Source organism: Ctenocephalides felis, unplaced genomic scaffold, assembly GCF_003426905.1.
Source record: "Ctenocephalides felis isolate EL2017-DRISC unplaced genomic scaffold, ASM342690v1 CF-g0.4_SCAFFOLD_01170, whole genome shotgun sequence".
In the NCBI taxonomy this organism is placed as follows: domain Eukaryota; kingdom Metazoa; phylum Arthropoda; class Insecta; order Siphonaptera; family Pulicidae; genus Ctenocephalides; species Ctenocephalides felis.
In genome coordinates this window covers 29419176-29440513 of record NW_020537324.1, presented here as the reverse complement: position 1 = coordinate 29440513, position 21338 = coordinate 29419176, and the positions used below count along the sequence as shown (strand labels likewise).

The following is a 21338-nucleotide window of genomic DNA, read 5'->3' as shown; positions in this document are numbered from 1 at the left end:
TTATTAGAAAAATCTCATTCAAAAACAGTTGAAAGATAATCTATTACAATTGTATTAGAACTTTTTTTAGAGCAAATTATGCAGTTTGTTATAAAAAATAAAAATTGATATAAAAAGACGAATAATTGGTATTATAAATAACCTTAAATTATTATTTTGTAAATTCTTCAAAAATCACAAATTTGCAATCTCAGGCTATGTGTAATGTCAATGTGTTAAAAGCGTCATACAATTAATATAAATTTCAAAATTTTCAGATAATTTTAATATTGCTATTAACGTTTTGGTAAGCACATGTTTTTTCAATCTAGAAGTTAATGAAAAATAGAAATAAGACCTACCCAGCAACTTCCACAGCTTCCTTGATCTCTGATTTCTCTTAATGTAGGACATTCTGGCCAATGTTCTCTTGCATCAAATTGTTCTGGGATGTCATCATTGCTTAAAGTAATAAGTTTTGGCTGAAAATAAATAAGAAAAAATGAAAATTTAAGTAGCAAGTATAAAACATCATTTGAAACAACTGATTGAATATTGACACCTATGTTACTTTGAATTTATAAAGAACTAATCATAGAAATCTTAAATTCTCTTGCCATGACTTTCATTTTACAATATTTTTGTATAAAAATAATTTTTGAACTTAATTAATATTATTATGTTGAATTTGTAATTTTAATTTCTAAATATTACTCTTAATCCTAAAAATGTATTCATTATTTTTTAATAATAATAATAAAATAAGCTCAAAATTTAACAATCATAAATTCTCAATCGAAAACGTAAACCTCAAACATCAATATTATCAATATATAAAAATCATATAAGAAATTAATACCATATTTGATAGAAAATGAGTAAAAAATGTCAAATTATTTTTTGAAAAATATTTGTTTCCAAACCTTGTAAGGTGCCAAATGCATTGATGCATTTGGATGTACTCCCATTAAACGCTTCAAGTAAGTTTCAGTTACATTTGGATGAAAATTGCGTCCGGCCTGAAAATATAAGTATTTTAATAGAAAACAATTACAATGCCATCAAAACAACATATATTTCTACATTATTCTATTCTATTTACCCTCCAAGTTGTTCTTTTCGTATTGATATCCCTGATAAACTTATCGGACACTGCCAAATTATGACATTGGGCAACCAAAATACTGCCACAAAGGGCAATAATTGCCAGTAAAAACTTCATTTGTAATTTATATATTCAACACAAAATATTATTATAATCAATATCACGACGCAGAAACAAATGCACCGTTTTTCTCGACACTCAAGTCCTATATACTTACATACATTTGCACAGTGTGTATATGACAACTAACGTCCGAGTTCAAAGTTTATCTTATGATAAAACTTAAATTTTTGTTTATAATTATCATCACATGAATTAGTATTTTTGTGTGTTTATGCAAATCTTTGTATCCATTGCAAGTTCAATATCGTATGCGCTTAATCTGACTAATAAGCGACATTCTTAGGCAGCGGATATTAGCTATTAAGTCGTTAAAACCTTGTCTGAAAGCTAGGGCTGTCTAAAAGTTTAAGTGTAATTTTATTTTATTTTTTTTTATTGATATAATAAAATACTAGTGGTGCATGGCATCGTGCCTTAAGGCAAATTGCTGAAACTTTCCGTACCGAAAATTAAAGTTTCTAAAAAAGCTTTTAATTTTTTTTAAAAAATGAGTTTTTTGAAAATTTTGAAGTTTTAAATAAAATGGCTTATGGGAAATTTGATTTTTTATATATTTCGATTTTTTTTGAAAATCTTGAACTTTTTCTAACGCAATTGTGCAGCGTAGCTGTTTTAGAGAAAAAATATGGAAGCGCGCAAGCGCCGCGTCTTAGTCTAACGAATTAACATCGGTACGGAACTCATAGAAACGTAAACAAAATTTGTAGTTATTAATAAAATCTTTATAAAATATCTGTTAATTTGATTTGCAAATGTCTAATTATCATTTTTACCCCCAAATGGTTTTTTACATTTTTTTACTCGATTTTCGAAACCGCTACACCCGCCCTCCCAAAAATTTATTCATTTCTCCATTTTCTCAATACAAGCAAAATGTTTTTCGAATTATTGAAATCGAATGCTTCGTTCTCTCAAAAACTGAGTTACCATTTTTAGAACATTTTGCCCCGTATCTTCGAAACGGCTGGACCTGCCTTGTCGAATGTTTTTTGAACCATTCAAATCGTTTGATCAGCACATTCATTTTTTCTGAGGTATGATAAGATGTTCAAAAACCTTTGAAACGTAAAGATATATACACATTTTTATTTTCGATTTTTTTGCGATTACTATAACTTACCCTACGCAAGTTAAAAATAATGATTGCTCAAATATTTTATGTCTGCTAACTTATAGCCAATAAGCCAACCAACCAATTTGCACAGTTTTTGTAATATCAATTCGCGGATTTATTTGGATAGCGATCAGAGGATTTTAGGGGTCTCCAAAAGCTGCTGTGAAAAATTTCCTTGTTTACTTCGCTTTTTCAAAAAGGCCTAAATTCTATTTGATAAATTTATTATTAAAATTTATGTAATTTTTGTCAAAAAGCAAGGGCTATTTTTACTTAACAACATATCATTTATCTATACTTCCAAATGAAAACCGATGACACTACTGTTTGACATCAAGTCATCCGAAACCAGTAACAATCCTCTGATTCGAAACCCATAGCTCTAACCCTAGACGACGAGATAATTAAACGCCATTGTATATCCCTTTTTGAAGAAAAATCCGAAATACCAATTTAAATTAATTTACCTCATCATTTAATGGAAATACCATTGGTCCATTGAATGTGAAAGTGGCCCCTTTTTTCAATATTAATTTTCCGTAACTTTTTCTAATAAGATGTGAAAAATCTTTATTAAATTGGTATTTCATAATAATAACTAATCGATATATGCTTTATTAAAACAAAATACTGTAATTTTATAGTAATAATATGTTTATTTAAATATTACGCACACGTGTAGAACTAGTGAAATATAAATTTTGGTCGAAAAATATTTAGTTAATTCTCGTAAAATTATTGAGAAAACAAATAGAAATTTTGGTCTGAAAATATTCAGTCAATTTTAGTAAAATTATTTAGAAAATAAAGATATATACATACTAAATCATTTGTCCATGCTAGAAAGGATAAGCGGTTCTATTAATTGTAATTATTATGATTTTCGTTTTATTTATATATGTACATATATGTATGTGTATGTAATATGTACATGCCTTAATAATTTCATCTCAAATTTTTGCCATATTCTTTAATTTTTTAAATTATTCACCATTAAAAATATCTTCAATACGATTAATGTTCTTGAACTTTTATTGTACTAAATAAAATAACAGTAACTCTAAAATTGTTTCTGTTAATTAATTCGTAAATGATATTCTTTTCTAATTACAGAGTTTTAATACAATAATAAATAATATTTCAAATAGTTTTAATCATTTCAAAAATTATAAACACTTAATGTTGTGAATTTCTCTCGGTGTATAAAACAATAAATAATATTAATATTAAATAAATTTCTTAATAGTCTTTGTTATAAATAATATCGTTTATATAAAAATATTAGTTTGTATTTTACCCATCATTCAAACAATAAATTCAAAATGATGTATTTGAATTTCGCGCTCATTCTTCTGACAACTAATAGCGGTTTAAGTTGGCAGCCCTGCGAAGCGCTAGCTGGAAGACGCTTGTCAAAAAATATAGAAAAATAAATGTTAAGCGTAATATGCCAAATAAAATTTTAATAATTGATAGTTTCAATATAATTTGTGCTAAGTGATTTTATTTCTTATGTATTAACGAAAACGCATAAAATATTTTGCCGGTGTTAAATAGATATAGGTTATGTGTGTGTAAACTAAAACAATATAATTAACAAATAATTCCATAGAAAAGTGAAGTATAAATATCAATATGAGTACAAGTGCAGCTAATATGATTCTCGGGGGTGATGAAATTGGGGCATTGGTTTTTGACCCTGGCCACCATTCTATCAGAATAGGATATGCCCAGGAAGATACACCAAAGGGTGAATTGCCTTCATATATAGGTATGCAACTTATCATATTCTTTTAGTCTTAATGAGCATAATCAAATAGTTTGAATTTGGTAAAAACAATAACATGAGAACTGTTTGCTACAGAAACTATTTCACATATCTAATACAATGATACTCGTTGGAATTAGTTCTAAATTTGATAGGATAATGAAATATTAGTAATTACATTTAAGTGCTTTCACAATTGTATTTTTCACAATTACATTATATTTATTTACTAGATGACCCGACAGACTGTGTACTGTACTCATGTCTACAATTTAAGTTCCAAATTATTTAATATCCTATCCTATACTTTTTAATATCTTATTTGATGTCTTGCCTTTATGATTCATTTATGGTCTTAGCATGAGCTGGTTAAGAAATTCAGAAAAAACTAATATAGTATTGTGCGGTAAAAGAACAATATCATACTTGATTTCACCAACACAACATAATTGCTTTAATAATTTAGTCTATAATTTTCATAATCTCGTACGATATATTAGTTGCTTTTTGGCAATTATAATTTCTAAAGTACATTTTTCTTACTAATAATTTAACGAACATTATTGTTTATGTTCAAATCTTAGGTCAATTAATTTGTAAAATCTAGTTTATATGGGCACTCTTCAATCTAAGATCAACTTGCTAAATATTCCATATCCAATGCTAAACAAATTAATTTTTGGCACATGAAACAAAATTTAAATCATTTTTTTAATGAATAGAAATATTTTTTTATATTGCTAAATAATTTAGTAAAGTAAACCAAAATACGACAATCATAAGTTTAAAAAAATAATTTACATGCAATTTTGGACTTATTGTGTTATTTATTAAACTGAATTATATAATTTCATCTGCCAAACTATTTACTGTATCTTATTTTAATTTCTGGCTCATCTCAACTGCTTTTCGGTAATAATAATGTGCATATTACATTTTTCTTGTCTATTATATTCTAATCTAATTTTTATTACGTACTATCATTCGCAAACATACAAATTGCATAAGTGTAGTTATGCATTATTTTTGGTGCTGATTATTCAAGCTGATTATTAGCAAGTCTACAAGTGCATCAAAAAAACATATTTTGATCAAGACATTCTCAATTTATTAATAATAGCTTGTCCAAAGCCAATCGACAAGGACAAGTTTTGCCATATTTTCAATAGTTTAACATACCAATAGCATTATTAAAATAATATTTATAATGTATTGATTTTCCTTTATAGGAGTTGGTCCTGGCGAAATAGACTATGATGCAGATGTTAAAATGGATAATTCAGTAACAAAACCAACAAAAAACAAATTTTACATAGGAACAAATTATTTAAATGTTCCAAGGCCCAATACAGAAGTTCATTCCTTTATGAAAGATGGGATGATAGAAAATTGGGATCTCTTTGAAAAAGTTCTGGACTATTCTTATGAGAAATTAATACAATCATCATCTGAATTACATCCAGTATTGTTTTCTGAATCAGCTTGGAATGTTCGCAACAAACGAGAACAACTAACAGAGTTGATGTTTGAGAAATATAATGTACCAGCTTATTTTTTGGTCAAAAATGCAGTTCTAGCTGCTTTTAGCAATGGTAGATCAACTGCATTAGTTATTGATAGTGGTGCATCACATACCAGTGCCATTCCTGTACAGGATGGGTATGTAATCCAGCAAGCCGTAGTAAAAAGTCCTTTAGGTGGGGATTATTTAGGCCTTCAATGCAGGCAATATTTAGAAAGCCAAGTAAGTTTATTTTCAAAAATGCTTAATTGTATTTAATAATATATTCAACTACTATAAATGACTGTATTAAAATTTTTAGGGAATTGATCTGACACCTATATACAAAGTTCAATCAAAAGAACAAGTTAAAGACAAAGAGAAACCTAAATTCACATTGAAAAATCTTCCAGAAAAAATTACAAGTTCATGGCACAATTATATGCTTAAACAATTGCTCCAGGTATTATTAAAATGTTAATAATAACTTTTATAATGATTTTCATTGTAAAAATAAGTAAATGTTTTGCTGCAGGACTTTCAAATGACTATTGTGCAAATAGGGGATTCATCATATGATGAAAGAACAGCTGCAGCGGTTCCAGCTGTTCATTATGAGTTTCCTACAGGTTGCCATCAAGATTTTGGTCCGGAACGATTCAGATTAGGTATTTAGAAATAAAAATTATAATTGTATAATTAAGCCCATGAATTCTGTATCAGACTTTGTAAATTTAATCATTTATTTAGGTGAGACATTATTCGATCATGCCATGCTTGGAGCTGGCCAAATAGCAGCCACTAGTGTAGGAATGTGCGATATTGATGCCCGTCCTTCATTATATAATGCTGTGGTTGTCACCGGAGGAAATTCGTTAGTTCAAGGATTTCCAGAGAGACTCAATAAAGATCTTATGCAAAGAACTCAGTCTTCTATGAGAGTAAAAATGATATCTGCAAACGGTAGTGCTGAGAGAAGGTTTGGGGCTTGGATAGGTGGTTCAATTTTAGCTAGTATAGGAACATTCCAACAAATGTGGATATCGACACAAGAGTACCAAGAAGGAGGAAAGAATCAAGTAGAGAGAAAGTGTCCATAGAATTAATAGATTTGATTTTATGTATAACAATTGTATGTATTTATTCAATGTCATCTTCGTATTATTATATAATTATGATAAGAAAATATTTTAAATTATGGACGAATAAAATCTGATGTATAAATTTTTTGATATTTGTAAATGTAATTTTAATATCATATCATGTATCCTTTATTTTAATTTAAAGACGAATTAAATAATGAGAATTTAATAAACTCTCTTTTTATATATTTGATTTGTTTTATGCATTTTACATTTTAACTAAAAATTTTGATATATTGGTTGTTGAATAAGAATAGTTACAAGATTTCACAGGTTTATGAGAACACTTCTTATTCAAACTTCGGAATGAATCTGTTGATTAAGTACAAATATTTCGTAATCTGAAAGAAATTTTAGCAAATGTGTGCGTGTTTTAAGTAATGTAGTAGTAAAAATGAAAAGTCGTACGAAATTGGTAATATAATAGCAAAATTTTGTTCCTGATTTTGCTGAACTCTTCAAGCAATAATAACCAGTCGGATATATTATTTTTTTAAAACTAAACGCGACTTTCACATAAGGTTTTGGTAAAATTATAGTTTTTGTATTTTTGAATTGTTATGCAAAAGTACAGGTGGTTTCGCAAAGGTTTCGATTAATTAAAATTTGTGTTATTTTTGTCACAGTTTTTATTAGCAATAAGTCATTTACTCATATATTAGTTTAACTAGAATTCGGTTATATGTTTAAACTTAACATTTTCTTGACCGAGTACAACTGGAATCTTTAATTTAGCCGTCACCAACGCATAATTTTAATTTATGGTCTTGCGCGCCGCCACTGTTTATTTTTTTTATTGATGATTATCTGAACTAAATTTTAGTATAAAACATTTGAAGTAAAAACAAATATTGAGTTCATACACTTTTTTAATTGAAAATGGCAAAATAAAGTTAGCAACAGGTAAATGTTTAATTATTTGGCGAGAATTTTGTAAAGTTTAAATTTACATCTATCATACTATTGTTGTCCACTCTACATCATTTCTTGTTATGTATTCGAATAGCAAATTTGACTATAATTTTAGTAACTAAACTATACTATATGTGACACACATGCGTGTGTAAGTAAAATATTACTGAAATAAATATAAATACAATCGACATTGAAGAGCGAGAAGTGTTATTAAATCCGCATGTACGAATCCGAAATAGTGGCCGGTAGGTTTTGTTGAATGGAATATGAGGTCATGTGCCAATTAATTTGCGTGAGAAATATTTTCGTATAATATAATACGAACATGAACACAGCGTCATAATGCATTTGCTCGCGACCTTGCGCTGGAACGAATTTTCGAGTATTGAAACGCTCAATTTCAAATTCAATATTGAATTTTGGTAGTAAAATTAATGGCAAATTTAGAGTTTTAATGGAAACTCTATGTTTAACCTTGTATAATTTATTTCATAAATTATGAATATTGCAGAAAGCTAGTGGTGCATGGCATTGTGCCTTAAGGCAAATTGCCATGCAAAAAAATTTTTTTAAAAGAAAATTTGATTTTTGAACAATTTTAAATTATCCGACCTACACATATACACACATACATCCATTTTTTCTAAGGTATGCCAAAATGTTCAGAACCCACTGGACTGGACTGAACGTTAAAGATATATAAAAATTTTCATTTTCGATTCGATTACAACTTGCCCTACGGGAAGGTTTTTACCTAATATACCGAAAATATCTACATTTGACTATTTGTAAGGTAATAATACGACCCGGTTTGGCCGGGATAGTCGCGGATTTCCACCTTATGTCCCAGGTTATTTTGCAACATACGAGGTCTGTTCAAAAAGTTTTCGTAATTTTCGTTTTTTCAAAAAAATATTTATTTATTCGTCTACAATCTACATTAATGTGGTCCCCTTCAAAGTAGTCCCCCCCAGATATAATACACTTATGCCAGCGTTTTTTCCAATTTTCGAAGCACCCTTGATATTCACTTTTTGATATGTCCTTGAGCACTCTCGGCGATTTTCTTCAATCGAGGAAAACCGCCGTCCTTTCATGGGTCTCTTCAACTTTGGGAATAGGAAAAAGTCACACGGAGCCATATCTGGTGAATTTTTGCACTTTGCAACACTATTTCATTTTTTACGCAAAATTTAATACAAATTCTTTGACTTTTTCAATTCTTCCATTGTAAAAATCGCCGAGCTCAGAAAAACACGTCGAACCTTAGCGACTACCACAGACAAAGTAAACAGTGAATATAGCTGAAAATTTCATCATACTTTAGGGGCATGTATACCAACACAATAAAAAAAAATTTTGACAATCAGACACTCCAGACCCGCGAAATTTAATTATTAGTAATTCCGGGTACTTTTTGAACAGACCATGTATGTCACGTATTTTGATCTTTTATCCCGAATTGATAATAAAATTACAACTACTCATCAAGTATCAGAAAATGATATACACAACAAATATCCTTATATAAAACAATACGTTGTAAATGAGAAAATGGCCAAATGCAAAATTGAAAATGCAGATTTAAATAGCTTCCGGCATTAATAATTTTGCATATTCATTTTCAATTTTTATAAAAATTAGGAGAAAACCTTTTTGATGCTAAGCACAAGGCACTTATCGAATAATAAAGTCCTACTAAAATAAAGAAATTCTGATTAAAAAAACACATCTTTAAATAGTATGCTAGCCTAAAAGTTATTTAGCCCAAAGCCCTTAGCAATCGAAAAGTTTTTTTTTTTCTAATTTTTGTAAAATTGAAAATGAATATGCAAAATTATCGGATAAGTCGGAAGCTATTTGAACCGGCATTGATAAAAAATATGGTCACATAATCTTTAACAAAAGTATCACGTATCTTTAGGTTTAATATTAATTTTTTATGTACGGGTATGCCAGTCCTTGACGTCAAGCTGAAACCTTAAAACTGTCCTGGAAAAAAATTAGAAAAAAAGATATCCCACGTTGTTTAGAAATTATGAGCTTTTAAGTGCAACCTAGAGCTTTAATGATATTGTGATCTTTTTCGGCCATTGTGGTTAATTTTAACTAATTTGCTCCATTTAAATTGTGAAACCGTTACCATGAATAACATTTCTAGGACCATAATCAAAAATATTAACATAATTGCCCCAAGCTTTCAAGAATGAAGACTTTCTGTTGAACTATGAATTTAAAATTTTTAAAATCGGTTGACTTTGAGATGCTCTTCTTCAAAAAACTGTACTAAAATGTTGCTATCAAATTTCATCAAAAATGCGTTGAAAACATTGAAATAGGATTGTAAAATGGTAAAACACTAGAAAAATTTATTATTGAAATATTTCGAGTAAAAAATAACTTAAAAATGACATGCTTTTGCTAGTACATTTTACGCAGATTAGTTGTAAAATGTCAAATATTTTATTAAATATATGCTTTATAATATATCTTATTTATAATAATTATATTCGTGAATGAGGTATATGTATTCTAAATATTTAAAACTTCTTCAATCTCAGAGAAACAATGCAACATAGTATAAGCTCATCTTTATCAAATCGATTTATATTGAATGCTCCCACGTGCTATGTATTACCTTTTCTATATATGGTCTTATAAAATATTGTACCTATATCCACCTGAACCGTAAATTTTAAACGGTATTTTTCGAATTTGTGATAAATTCAACTCATTCAAGTGTGGGTAGTTATTCATAAACGTACTCTATATGGAGATTAGATTGTTATGTACAGACATAACAAACGATAAAGTCTTGTGTTCACAAAATATAACGAAAGTCGTATTATCAAAAAGTTAACATAAAATGGAGAAGATATTCATAAAATGGAGAATGTAAAAAATAATAAAATTAAATGAAAAACTGTTTAATGTATGAGTTGCCCTAAGATAAAATAATAGCTTTCAATCGCGTAATATTAATAGGTAATTATTCAGTGCACATCTATGAACCAAAAATTTTGATGAAAATTTCTTAAAATGGATTTTTTTTTATTTCAATTACGTTTTAGTATTTTCATGAAAGCATGCAGAGAATTGTTTCTAAATAGATAGATATTGAAATAAGTAGAAAATTGAAAATAAGTAGGTAATTAAAATAGATAGAAAATCTATAATTATTTTATTATGTCTTTACGTTTCAAAATCTTCGAAAATGCATTATCAAGATGCAATGTTATTTGCAATATCAGATTTAGTCTAACAATAAGTTACATATGCATGTTTAATACAAAATCAAACTAGTTGGTATCGGTATTTGGCCTTGAGGCAAGTTACATGAACTTCCCGATATGTGTAAATATTAGACTTAATCAATAAAAAATAAATTAAGTTATGAGTGATTAAAAGTATTCCAAGTGGATTCATTACACATAATCAGAAACGAACGAATACGTTAACTAGGAGTATTTTCTAAAAGCAAATTTTCAAAACTCAATAATTTTTATAATTGAACCAGTTTCCGTAGGAATTTAATGGTTTAGTGTGTTCATTAAGACCAAGTACTCTATTATTATACTAAGTAAATCGCCTAATTTTGATTTTAACAAACATCAAAAAAACTACTTGCCAACATTTTATATAAATTTCTAAATTCGTTTATAACGTTGTTAATATTTCACGCTATGAAAGAGAGTATGGAATTTAATACCTAGATTTTGGTATTATGTGTGAATTTTAGTACAAAGTATTGAAATTACAGATTTCTGTAATTGCAGATCTCATATATTGAGCAAAATTACACATTTATGTAACGGATTTAATAACAAGATGTAACAGCATTGAATTACAAACTGCAAAGTCAAGAACGCACTTTGAAAAGATCATGACGTTATGCGTTTTTCTTATACACTTGAACATTATACAGGTATTATTTCTATAGTAATGAAAATGAATTTTTTTTTTATTCCTGACTTTCTTAACGCCTTCTCTATCAAGTTCAGGTGCTTTTTAGAAGCAGACACAATTAGTCTAAATTCTAAAGAGAAAAATTAGGCTTGATATCGCGGTTGCTCAAATCAGTTTTTGAAACATGAATAATATTAACGATTTAGTAGAAGAATGAATTCTATTTGAAGGAGAAGTGAATATATTTACTTGCAAATATATTTTCAATTATCGACGGATCTTTAAATTTTTATATAAAAATGAACTAACTAGGATAAAAAGGAATAAAATATTATAAATTTATAAAAATGCAAATGATAATTTGGAAGCAAAAATGTTCACAAAGGTATGCTTATTTGTAAAAAGCAGTAGCAGCAGTGCTGGATTTACAGTAGGGGCAGTCGGGGCTACTGCCCAGGGCGGCAGATTTTCAGGGGCGGCAAAATTTGGATAGTGGTAAAAATGTAATCAACTAATTTTTTTTAATAACGTTTTTTATTTCAAGAAATATAGTTAACTTTTGTTAATTTATATAAAACATACTACGAATGCAATTCAAAATTTGGATTCAAATAGACGATTATTAAAATTTACTATTTTTCTTTGACTCCCTCTCCGAACATAAATTATCAAATTTGTTAACAAGTTATTATCAAATTTGGCAATTTGGCTAATATAAAGTTTCGTAAACGAGCTGAAAGTGCATTTTTGTCAGTGCCCCAGGGCGCCAAATTTCTAATTCCGGCCCTGTCTGTGATGTTATATCTTATATGGATCTATATGTATTTCGCGCTTTTGAGCCTTGTATAATATTCTATTCAATTTTATTCATAAATATTTTGAAAAAATTAGCACTTGTTCGTTTGTTTTCATACTTTTTAATGTTACTTGTTAATTCATCTGTCAATTTTTGAAAAAACCGGGGCAAAAGATCTAAATCCGGTACAAATCATGCTATTGAAATAACCGGAGACACAAGGTGGAAATCCGGGACTGTACCGACCAATCCGGGAGGTATGGTCACCTTAATTGTAGTAGATTTACTAGACCTATTGAAATACATTTACCACACTCATTGTAGTAGATTTACTATACTCATTGTAGTAGATTTACTATACTCATTGTAGTAGAATTTACTATACCATTGTAGTAGATTTACTCGACCAATTGTAGTAGATTTACTACACTCATTGTAGTAGATTTACTATACTCATTGTAGTAGATTTACTATACTCATTGTAGTAGATTTACTATACCATTGTAGTAGATTTACTACACCATTGTAGTAGATTTACTACACCATTGTAGTAGATTTACTCGACCAATTGAAATACATTTACCACACTCATTGTAGTAGATTTACTATACTCATTGTAGTAGATTTACTACAGCATTGTAGTAGAATTACTACACCATTGTAGTAGATTTACTCGACCAATTGAAATACATTTACCACACTCATTGTAGTAGATTTACTATACTCATTGTAGTAGATTTACTATACTCATTGTAGTAGATTTACTCGACCAATTGAAATACATTTACCACACTCATTGTAGTAGATTTACTATACTCATTGTAGTAAATTTACTATACTCATTGTAGTAGATTTACTATACTCATTGTAGTAGATTTACTACACCATTGTAGTAGATTTACTACACCATTGTAGTAGATTTACTACACCATTGTAGTAGATTTACTCGACCAATTGAAATACATTTACCACACTCATTGTAGTAGATTTACTATACTCATTGTAGTAGATTTACTACAGCATTGTAGTAGAATTACTACACCATTGTAGTAGATTTACTCGACCAATTGAAATACATTTACCACACTCATTGTAGTAGATTTACTATACTCATTGTAGTAGATTTACTATACTCATTGTAGTAGATTACTCACCATTGTAGTAGATTTACCACACCATTGTAGTAGATTTACTATACTCATTGTAGTAGATTTACTATACTCATTGTAGTAGATTTACTATACCATTGTAGTAGATTTACTCGACCATTGTAGTAGATTTACTACACTCATTGTAGTAGATTTACTATACTCATTGTAGTAGATTTACTCGACCATTGAAGTAGATTTACTACACTCATTGTAGTAGATTTACTATACTCATTGTAGTAGATTTACTACAGCATTGTAGTAGAATTACTACACCATTGTAGTAGATTTACTCGACCAATTGAAATACATTTACCACACTCATTGTAGTAGATTTACTATACTCTTTGTAGTAGATTTACTACAGCATTGTAGTAGAATTACTACACCATTGTAGTAGATTTACTCGACCAATTGAAATACATTTACCACACTCATTGTAGTAGATTTACTATACTCATTGTAGTAGATTTACTACACCATTGTAGTAGATTTACTCGACCAATTGAAATACATTTACCACACTCATTGTAGTAGATTTACTATACTCATTGTAGTAAATTTACTATACTCATTGTAGTAGATTTACTATACTCATTGTAGTAGATTTACTACACCATTGTAGTAGATTTACTACACCATTGTAGTAGATTTACTACACCATTGTAGTAGATTTACTCGACCAATTGAAATACATTTACCACACTCATTGTAGTAGATTTACTATACTCTTTGTAGTAGATTTACTACAGCATTGTAGTAGAATTACTACACCATTGTAGTAGATTTACTCGACCAATTGAAATACATTTACCACACTCATTGTAGTAGATTTACTATACTCATTGTAGTAGATTTACTATACTCATTGTAGTAGATTTACTATACTCATTGTAGTAGATTTACTACACCATTGTAGTAGATTTACTCGACCAATTGAAATACATTTACGACACTCATTGTAGTAGATTTACTATACTCATTGTAGTAGATTTACTATACTCATTGTAGTAGATTTACTACACCATTGTAGTAGATTTACTCGACCAATTGAAATACATTTACCACACTCATTGTAGTAGATTTACTATAATCATTGTAGTAAATTTACTATACTCATTGTAGTAGATTTACTATACTCATTGTAGTAGATTTACTACACCATTGAAGTAGATTTACTCGACCAATTGAAATACATTTACCACACTCATTGTAGTAGATTTACTATACTCATTGTAGTAGATTTACTATACTCATTGTAGTAGATTTACTACACCATTGTAGTAGATTTACTCGACCAATTGAAATACATTTACCACACTCATTGTAGTAGATTTACTATACTCATTGTAGTAAATTTACTATACTCATTGTAGTAGATTTACTATACTCATTGTAGTAGATTTACTACACCATTGTAGTAGATTTACTACACCATTGTAGTAGATTTACTACACCATTGTAGTAGATTCACTACACCATTGTAGTAGATTTACTACACCATTGTAGTAGATTTACTACACCATTGTAGTAGATTTACTACACCATTGTAGTAGATTTACTACACCATTGTAGTAGATTTACTCGACCAATTGAAATACATTTACCACACTCATTGTAGTAGATTTACTATACTCATTGTAGTAGATTTACTATACTCATTGTAGTAGATTTAGTACACCATTGTAGTAGATTTACTATACCATTGTAGTAGATTTACTACAGCATTGTAGTAGAATTACTACACCATTGTAGTAGATTTACTCGACCAATTGAAATACATTTACCACACTCATTGTAGTAGATTTACTATACTCATTGTAGTAGATTTACTATACTCATTGTAGTAGATTTACTATACTCATTGTAGTAGATTTACTATACTCATTGTAGTAGATTTACTATACTCATTGTAGTAGATTTACTACACCATAGTAGTAGATTTACTACACCATTGTAGTAGATTTACTCGACCAATTGAAATACATTTACCACACTCATTGTAGTAGATTTACTATACTCATTGTAGTAGATTTACTACAGCATTGTAGTAGAATTACTACACCGTTGTAGTAGATTTACTCGACCAATTGAAATACATTTACCACACTCATTGTAGTAGATTTGATAGACCCATTGTATTAGAATTACTACACTCATTGAGTAAAATTACTACACTTATTGTAGTAGCTTTACTACACTCATTGCAGTAGAATTACTACACTCATTGTAGTAAATTTACTACACTCATTATACTAGATTTGCTACACTCATTGTAGTAGCTTCACTACACTCACTGCAGTAGCTTTACTACACTCACTGTAGTAGATTTACTACATTCGTTGTAGTAGATTTACTAGACCCTAAATCTTTTTTTTATAATAATTGCGGACTATTAGTAAGAACTTTATTATTCGATTATATGTCATACTTTTTCATCGATGATCAGTGCTGCATTTACAGTAGGGGCAGTCGGGGCTACTGCCCAGAGCGGCAGACTTTCGGAGGCGGCAAAATTTGGATAGTGGGGAAAAAATGTTATACAATGTAATCAACTAATTTTTTTAATAAAATTTTATTTTTCAAGAAATATAGTTAACTTTTTTTAATTTATATAAAACATACTACGAATGCAATGCAAAAATTGGATTCAAATAAACGATTATTAAAATTTATTATTTTTCTTTGACTCCCTCTCCGAACATAAATTATCAAATTGGTTAACAAGTTATTATCAAATTTTGCAATTTGGCTAATATAAAGTTTCGTAAACGAGCTGAAAGTTTAAGAAAAATATGTTCTTCAAATCTCGAGCCCTCTTAGGACGACAAATTTGTGCACTTTCAAGCCTATAGCGCCGAAAAAAAATTAAACTAGTGACGATTAATCACTGCAAATTACTGGAACTTCTCTTACTGAAAATTACATTTTATAAAGAGCATTAAAATTTTCAGAAATATGAAAAAATGCTCTTTAAAAAACTTTTTTTATATGTATATTGAAATTTTTTGAAAATTATGAACTTTTTCAAAGCAATCGCGCTGCGAAAAATTTCAAAAATATTTCAAAATATAAAAAAAACTCAATTTTCAAAAATTGATTATTTTTTAGTTTTCAAAAATTGTAATTTTTTTTTAGTTTTAATTTTTGGTACAGGAATAATATATAAAAACAATTTAAGTAACATTTCAGGGATGGGGCGGCATTTTGTCAGTGCCCCAGGGCGCCAAATTTCTAAATCCGGCCCTGAGTAGCAGGTTATCATTTTGTATAAAAAATCAGATAAACTATTATTTCTATAATAATCAATCATAAATATATAAGGAAAGTACAAACATTTAATGATTTTATAATTATAATCAGTCTCAATCGTTTTTACTCATATTAGAGTGCTTGATTATCAGTAACATAGTCCTTTTATTAAAAAGAATAACGTAAAGAAATTACATAGAACCATTTTGTGTCAAAATAATATATAAGACAATGTCATACTGAAATACAAATTTTTAAGAAGAAAGTTTACAAATAAGTATTACTAAATAAATTACTATTACTACTACTAAATTACTATTACTTGTTTATGTCTATTAGGGACATAAGTTACTTCTTTTTATCGATGGATTTTTTGGTCTGCATTTAGGGGGAGTTAGAATAGAAGTTAAAAACCGCTATCAACTTTGAAAAGTTTAAATTTTCTTTTTGCTTGCCCTCGAATAAACTACCCTGTAGTTTTTACAAAATAGTACTATGCTTTTTTGTTCATTGTATAAGTATACAAGATTGAAATCACTATTACTGACATAGGTTTATGGAGCTTAATGGAAATAATTACCAATAAGAATAAATGAGTCTCAAAAAACTTTTGAAGGCGAGATACAAGTTTGAACTAATTACTCCTTCAAGAATGTGACAATGACGCTCAACATCTGACATGATTGTGATTATATGTAGTATCCTACGTGTTGAGTAAACGCATAAACGTTTCTACAAATAGTCAATTTTGAAAAAAGGCCATTGTGTCATTTTGTTCATATAGGGAAGATGAGGACTACTTGCAACGGGTCTAACTAGCAATAGGCGTTTTTGAACAAGAACTTAAAAATTAAAATATTTTTTTGTCTCGATTGGATATGCGTCATTTCTAACAGGTGATATAAAATTGATCAATCATAAAACTTTGATTTGTGTTATTATTATACCCTGATTTTAAATTTTATAGATCTTATTTCATTCTAAATTTATTAATTTTTAATAATGGAACAATTTTTGTGATTGCTAAATTTTTTAAATAGTTATTTGATGAATGTAAAAAAAATCAAACCTATGGTTAGTTGAAACAAAATCTTGAAGCTAGTTGTAACATACAAGAAGATTGGGTAGACTTCATAGTTTGTAAAATGTGGGCAAATGTAAATTGTGATACGAGAGACACTATTTCTTTTATTTGTATTATAAAAATAATAGTAGTTTAAGTTAATTTATAATAAAAATTTATATTATAAAAAACATTATATATTTTAGTTTTATTAATCGTAAGCTTTGATTATGAAAAGAATCACCTAGAAACATGTAAATTATCTGAAGAATAAGTAAAAAATAATTTATCAGAGGTATTATTGTAGTTTTCTTGTCGTTACTACTTGCCTTGGTAGACGTTACAAATAGCCCCAAACATGAGGTAAGTTGTAACACCGCACTTTTTCTAGAAAATTATTAATTGTGAAATAATGAACAACAATGGAATTATTATTATGTGATTTGGTAGAAGAATAATTACTGCAACTAACCATCTTTATTTTGAAGAAATATAATCAGTGGATCTCAAGATATATAAAAAAAATCTGTTACAAACAGCCCCTAGCTACCTTATACTATTTGGTCCGTGTTTCTCCTTTCTCCAATAATACAAATGATAAATCAGAACCAAATATTTTGAGGAATATTTCAACGTACGCTTATTCGCAGATAATTTACCTTCGAATAATATTCAAAACCTAATTGGTTATCTACATATATATGAAATAATGCAATAATCGAAATTCCGACTATTGACACTTCATTTCCCGAATCCCAGATCGACATTGTTGGCAGAAGAGCATCGGACAACAAGCAACAAGTACCGTGCAAATAGAGTAGGTACAGACACAGACTACAGACTACAGACTACAGACCCGTAGAGTTTGTGATACTGTATAGTCCGAGAGCTGATCACCAATGGACCACAAAAGTTCGAAAATGAAAGACTTTGTATGTATCATAAAATTATTAACAAATCCATTTCTACCTTACTATATATATATAACTTAACACGTAATATTTATTTAATTCACGCACTAGTTAGTTATGAATATTTTTTAAATAATATTAATTCAAAATTGTAAGAAGTAACAAAAATTATTTTTTTAGTTTAAAAATTTAGACCGTATTGGAAGAATTGTTCATTACAGAATTAAAATTATTAACGTTTTCAATAATTAAAATATAAAAAAAACATTGTATATAAATGTTAATAATAATTTGGTCATGGATTAACATATCAAAACGATATAATAAGATTGACTTTTAAGTAAGTGGTATGAAGTGTTGATTGGTAAAAGGTTTTTGAGATACAGTGAAAAATGAAAAACAATGTCAATTTAGTGATTGATAATGTTAGAGAAAATAACAGGGCATAAAATTATTAATTTTTTATAGAGCTTTAAACAATATGTGTTGAGCAACTTCTTAGTTTAGTATCAATTTTCATTATTATAATACGCTTATTTGACACTTGTAATTCGAATTACTTTAGATTTTTATATAATTTGACCTCTTTATGAATTTTACTTGATCAATTTAACATTTGATAATAAAACAGATATAAAATTGAAACTTTCTTACTGGAAATATAAAGATCACTGGTAATTTAATTTCTTATATTAACATTTTTGTTATCATTCATGAACATTGAATCTAAAAAAACATATTATATAAATAACAATAGTTGGTATTAAATATAAAAATATAAAAAGGAGAAAATATATACATACCAAACCAGAAAAAAACACAAAAAATATATAAATTTATTAAACCCTGAACTTGTACAAAAAAACTTATTTTTTCATATTAATAATAATAAAGAAAAAAAAATTAAAAGAGCACATATTGCCCTCATAATATTACTTTCCGAAATCAAACTCATCACTGAATTGTATTACACTTCTGAGATCGGATTTGCTATTCTCAAAAATATATATTTTCATTATGATCTATGGTAGCTGCTGAACACAGAAATAATCAACTCTATATTCTCATTTTAAGTAAATCAAATCGATTCAGTTGCTTCATATATTGTGAAATGAGCTGCTGCAATTTGCTTTGACCAGAAAACCATGATGAGTAAAAAAATATTGTTCGATTAATGTAACTGCTATTAATCAGTAATTCGGGACTATGGCATTTATCATGAAGTTATAAATAATAAGAGTTCATAAAGAATGCCACTGTTTGCGTCATTGGAAATTAGGCATATTTTCAGAATGCTCATCATGGTAACATTTTTTTGAAAGGTTAAAAGCAAGCTGAAGGCGTAATGCATAAAACAATTTAGAATCATGGCTGTCAATAATTAGAATATCAAGATTAAAAAAAATGTATTTTTAATTAATGTTTTAGTGCACGCCTTTAAAGGAAGCCTAAAGCCGAGTGTTAGTCGAACGCGAATGAAACTCACTCAAAATGAGGCATAAAAAATGGTTTTCACAATTGTGCAGAATGTATTATTATATGTCTATTTAGTATAATAATTGCTAGTGTTTTGTATTTTTTGCAAAGCTTGCTGAAAATGATAGAGTGATGCATTATTAAATTTTAAAGGAGTTATGGAGTCAAGGGTTTCATAGTACTGATATGCTACTATGATGTTGATATTCCTTCACACCTATTGGAAGGTATTACTTATAAGGAGAACTCGCTTAATGGTAAAATATTAGAGGCCTATGAAAAGCGGTTTAATTGTAAGTGTTAATTAAAGTTTGTGTTTGAACAGCGCGCAGCGTATATAGCTTGCAACGCTTTTCTCTTGAAATATGAAAATAGTTATATGTGCACATAGTGCTTTATTATGCAATACTTAGCGAAAAGTATAAAATTAATTAAAAACTTAAATAAATTTTCATCTTATTTACTCATACAATTATAAATATAAATAATAATAATAAAAAAAAATCTGAATCGAGGTTCAAGCCTCGAAGCAAAAATTACAATTCCGCGACGTTAGTTAGCCACTCGGCCAATCTTCTACTGAAAGAGGAAAGCGTTGCAAGCTATGTACGCTGCGCGCTGTTAAAAAGCAAACTTCAATTAATTTTTATAATTAAACCGCTTTTTATAGGTCTCTAATATTTTACCACGGTCAGTTTGGGCATAAAACCATTTTGCCAAGTTTTTTCAAAATCTGAGACGAGCTACGCGCGGGTTCTCCTTATTAGATTTATTGAAAGTATTCTATATTATATGTTTCCATGATTTGTTATAAATAATATTACATATAGGAGAGCATTGAAGAGGGCTAAAGCTGAAGTGATAAGAGTTGAGACAGGTATCCAAAATGCTTACTTCAATATTGCATTGTCCTTTGCTAATAAAGAGCAAGCCAAAAGCATAATAGAAGTAACTATTTAAAATCATAGTTGGCTAAAATCAGTTCTTAAAACTCTCAGAATATGTTATGAGTGAAAATGACATTAAAAGATCATTAAGGAAACCTAGAGCATAGGAAGTCCAGCTTGACTCTGATGTCGACTAGTGTAATTCGAGCGAAGACACTTCTACTCATTACCAAAATGTTCACCAGCTATCCC

General features: G+C 28.6%; 2 protein-coding genes across 3 annotated transcripts in view; one reads left to right on the top strand and one right to left on the bottom strand.

The window, feature by feature from the left end:
* LOC113368019 (cathepsin B) overlaps positions 1-21338 on the bottom strand; it is a 104353-nt gene that overhangs the window by 7564 nt on the left and 75451 nt on the right. Inside the window, exons 1-3 of one of the 2 annotated variants that reach the window (XM_026609582.1) lie at positions 1082-1267; positions 903-998; positions 342-461 (exon numbers count right to left, since the gene is read on the bottom strand). In XM_026609582.1, coding sequence (XP_026465367.1) covers positions 342-461; positions 903-998; positions 1082-1201 — 336 coding nt within the window. In that variant the 5' untranslated portion in view covers positions 1202-1267. Of the gene's footprint in view, positions 1-341; positions 462-902; positions 999-1081; positions 1268-21338 lie in introns of those variants that run through there. The other variant, XM_026609583.1, reaches the window with a different exon arrangement.
* Positions 3732-6693, top strand: LOC113368018 (actin-like protein 6B). Its single transcript, XM_026609581.1, has 5 exons — positions 3732-4092; positions 5319-5833; positions 5913-6053; positions 6126-6258; positions 6341-6693. The coding sequence occupies exons 1-5, from the start codon at positions 3957-3959 to the stop codon at positions 6688-6690; spliced, it is 1275 nt and encodes a 424-aa protein (XP_026465366.1). The 5' UTR covers positions 3732-3956; the 3' UTR covers positions 6691-6693.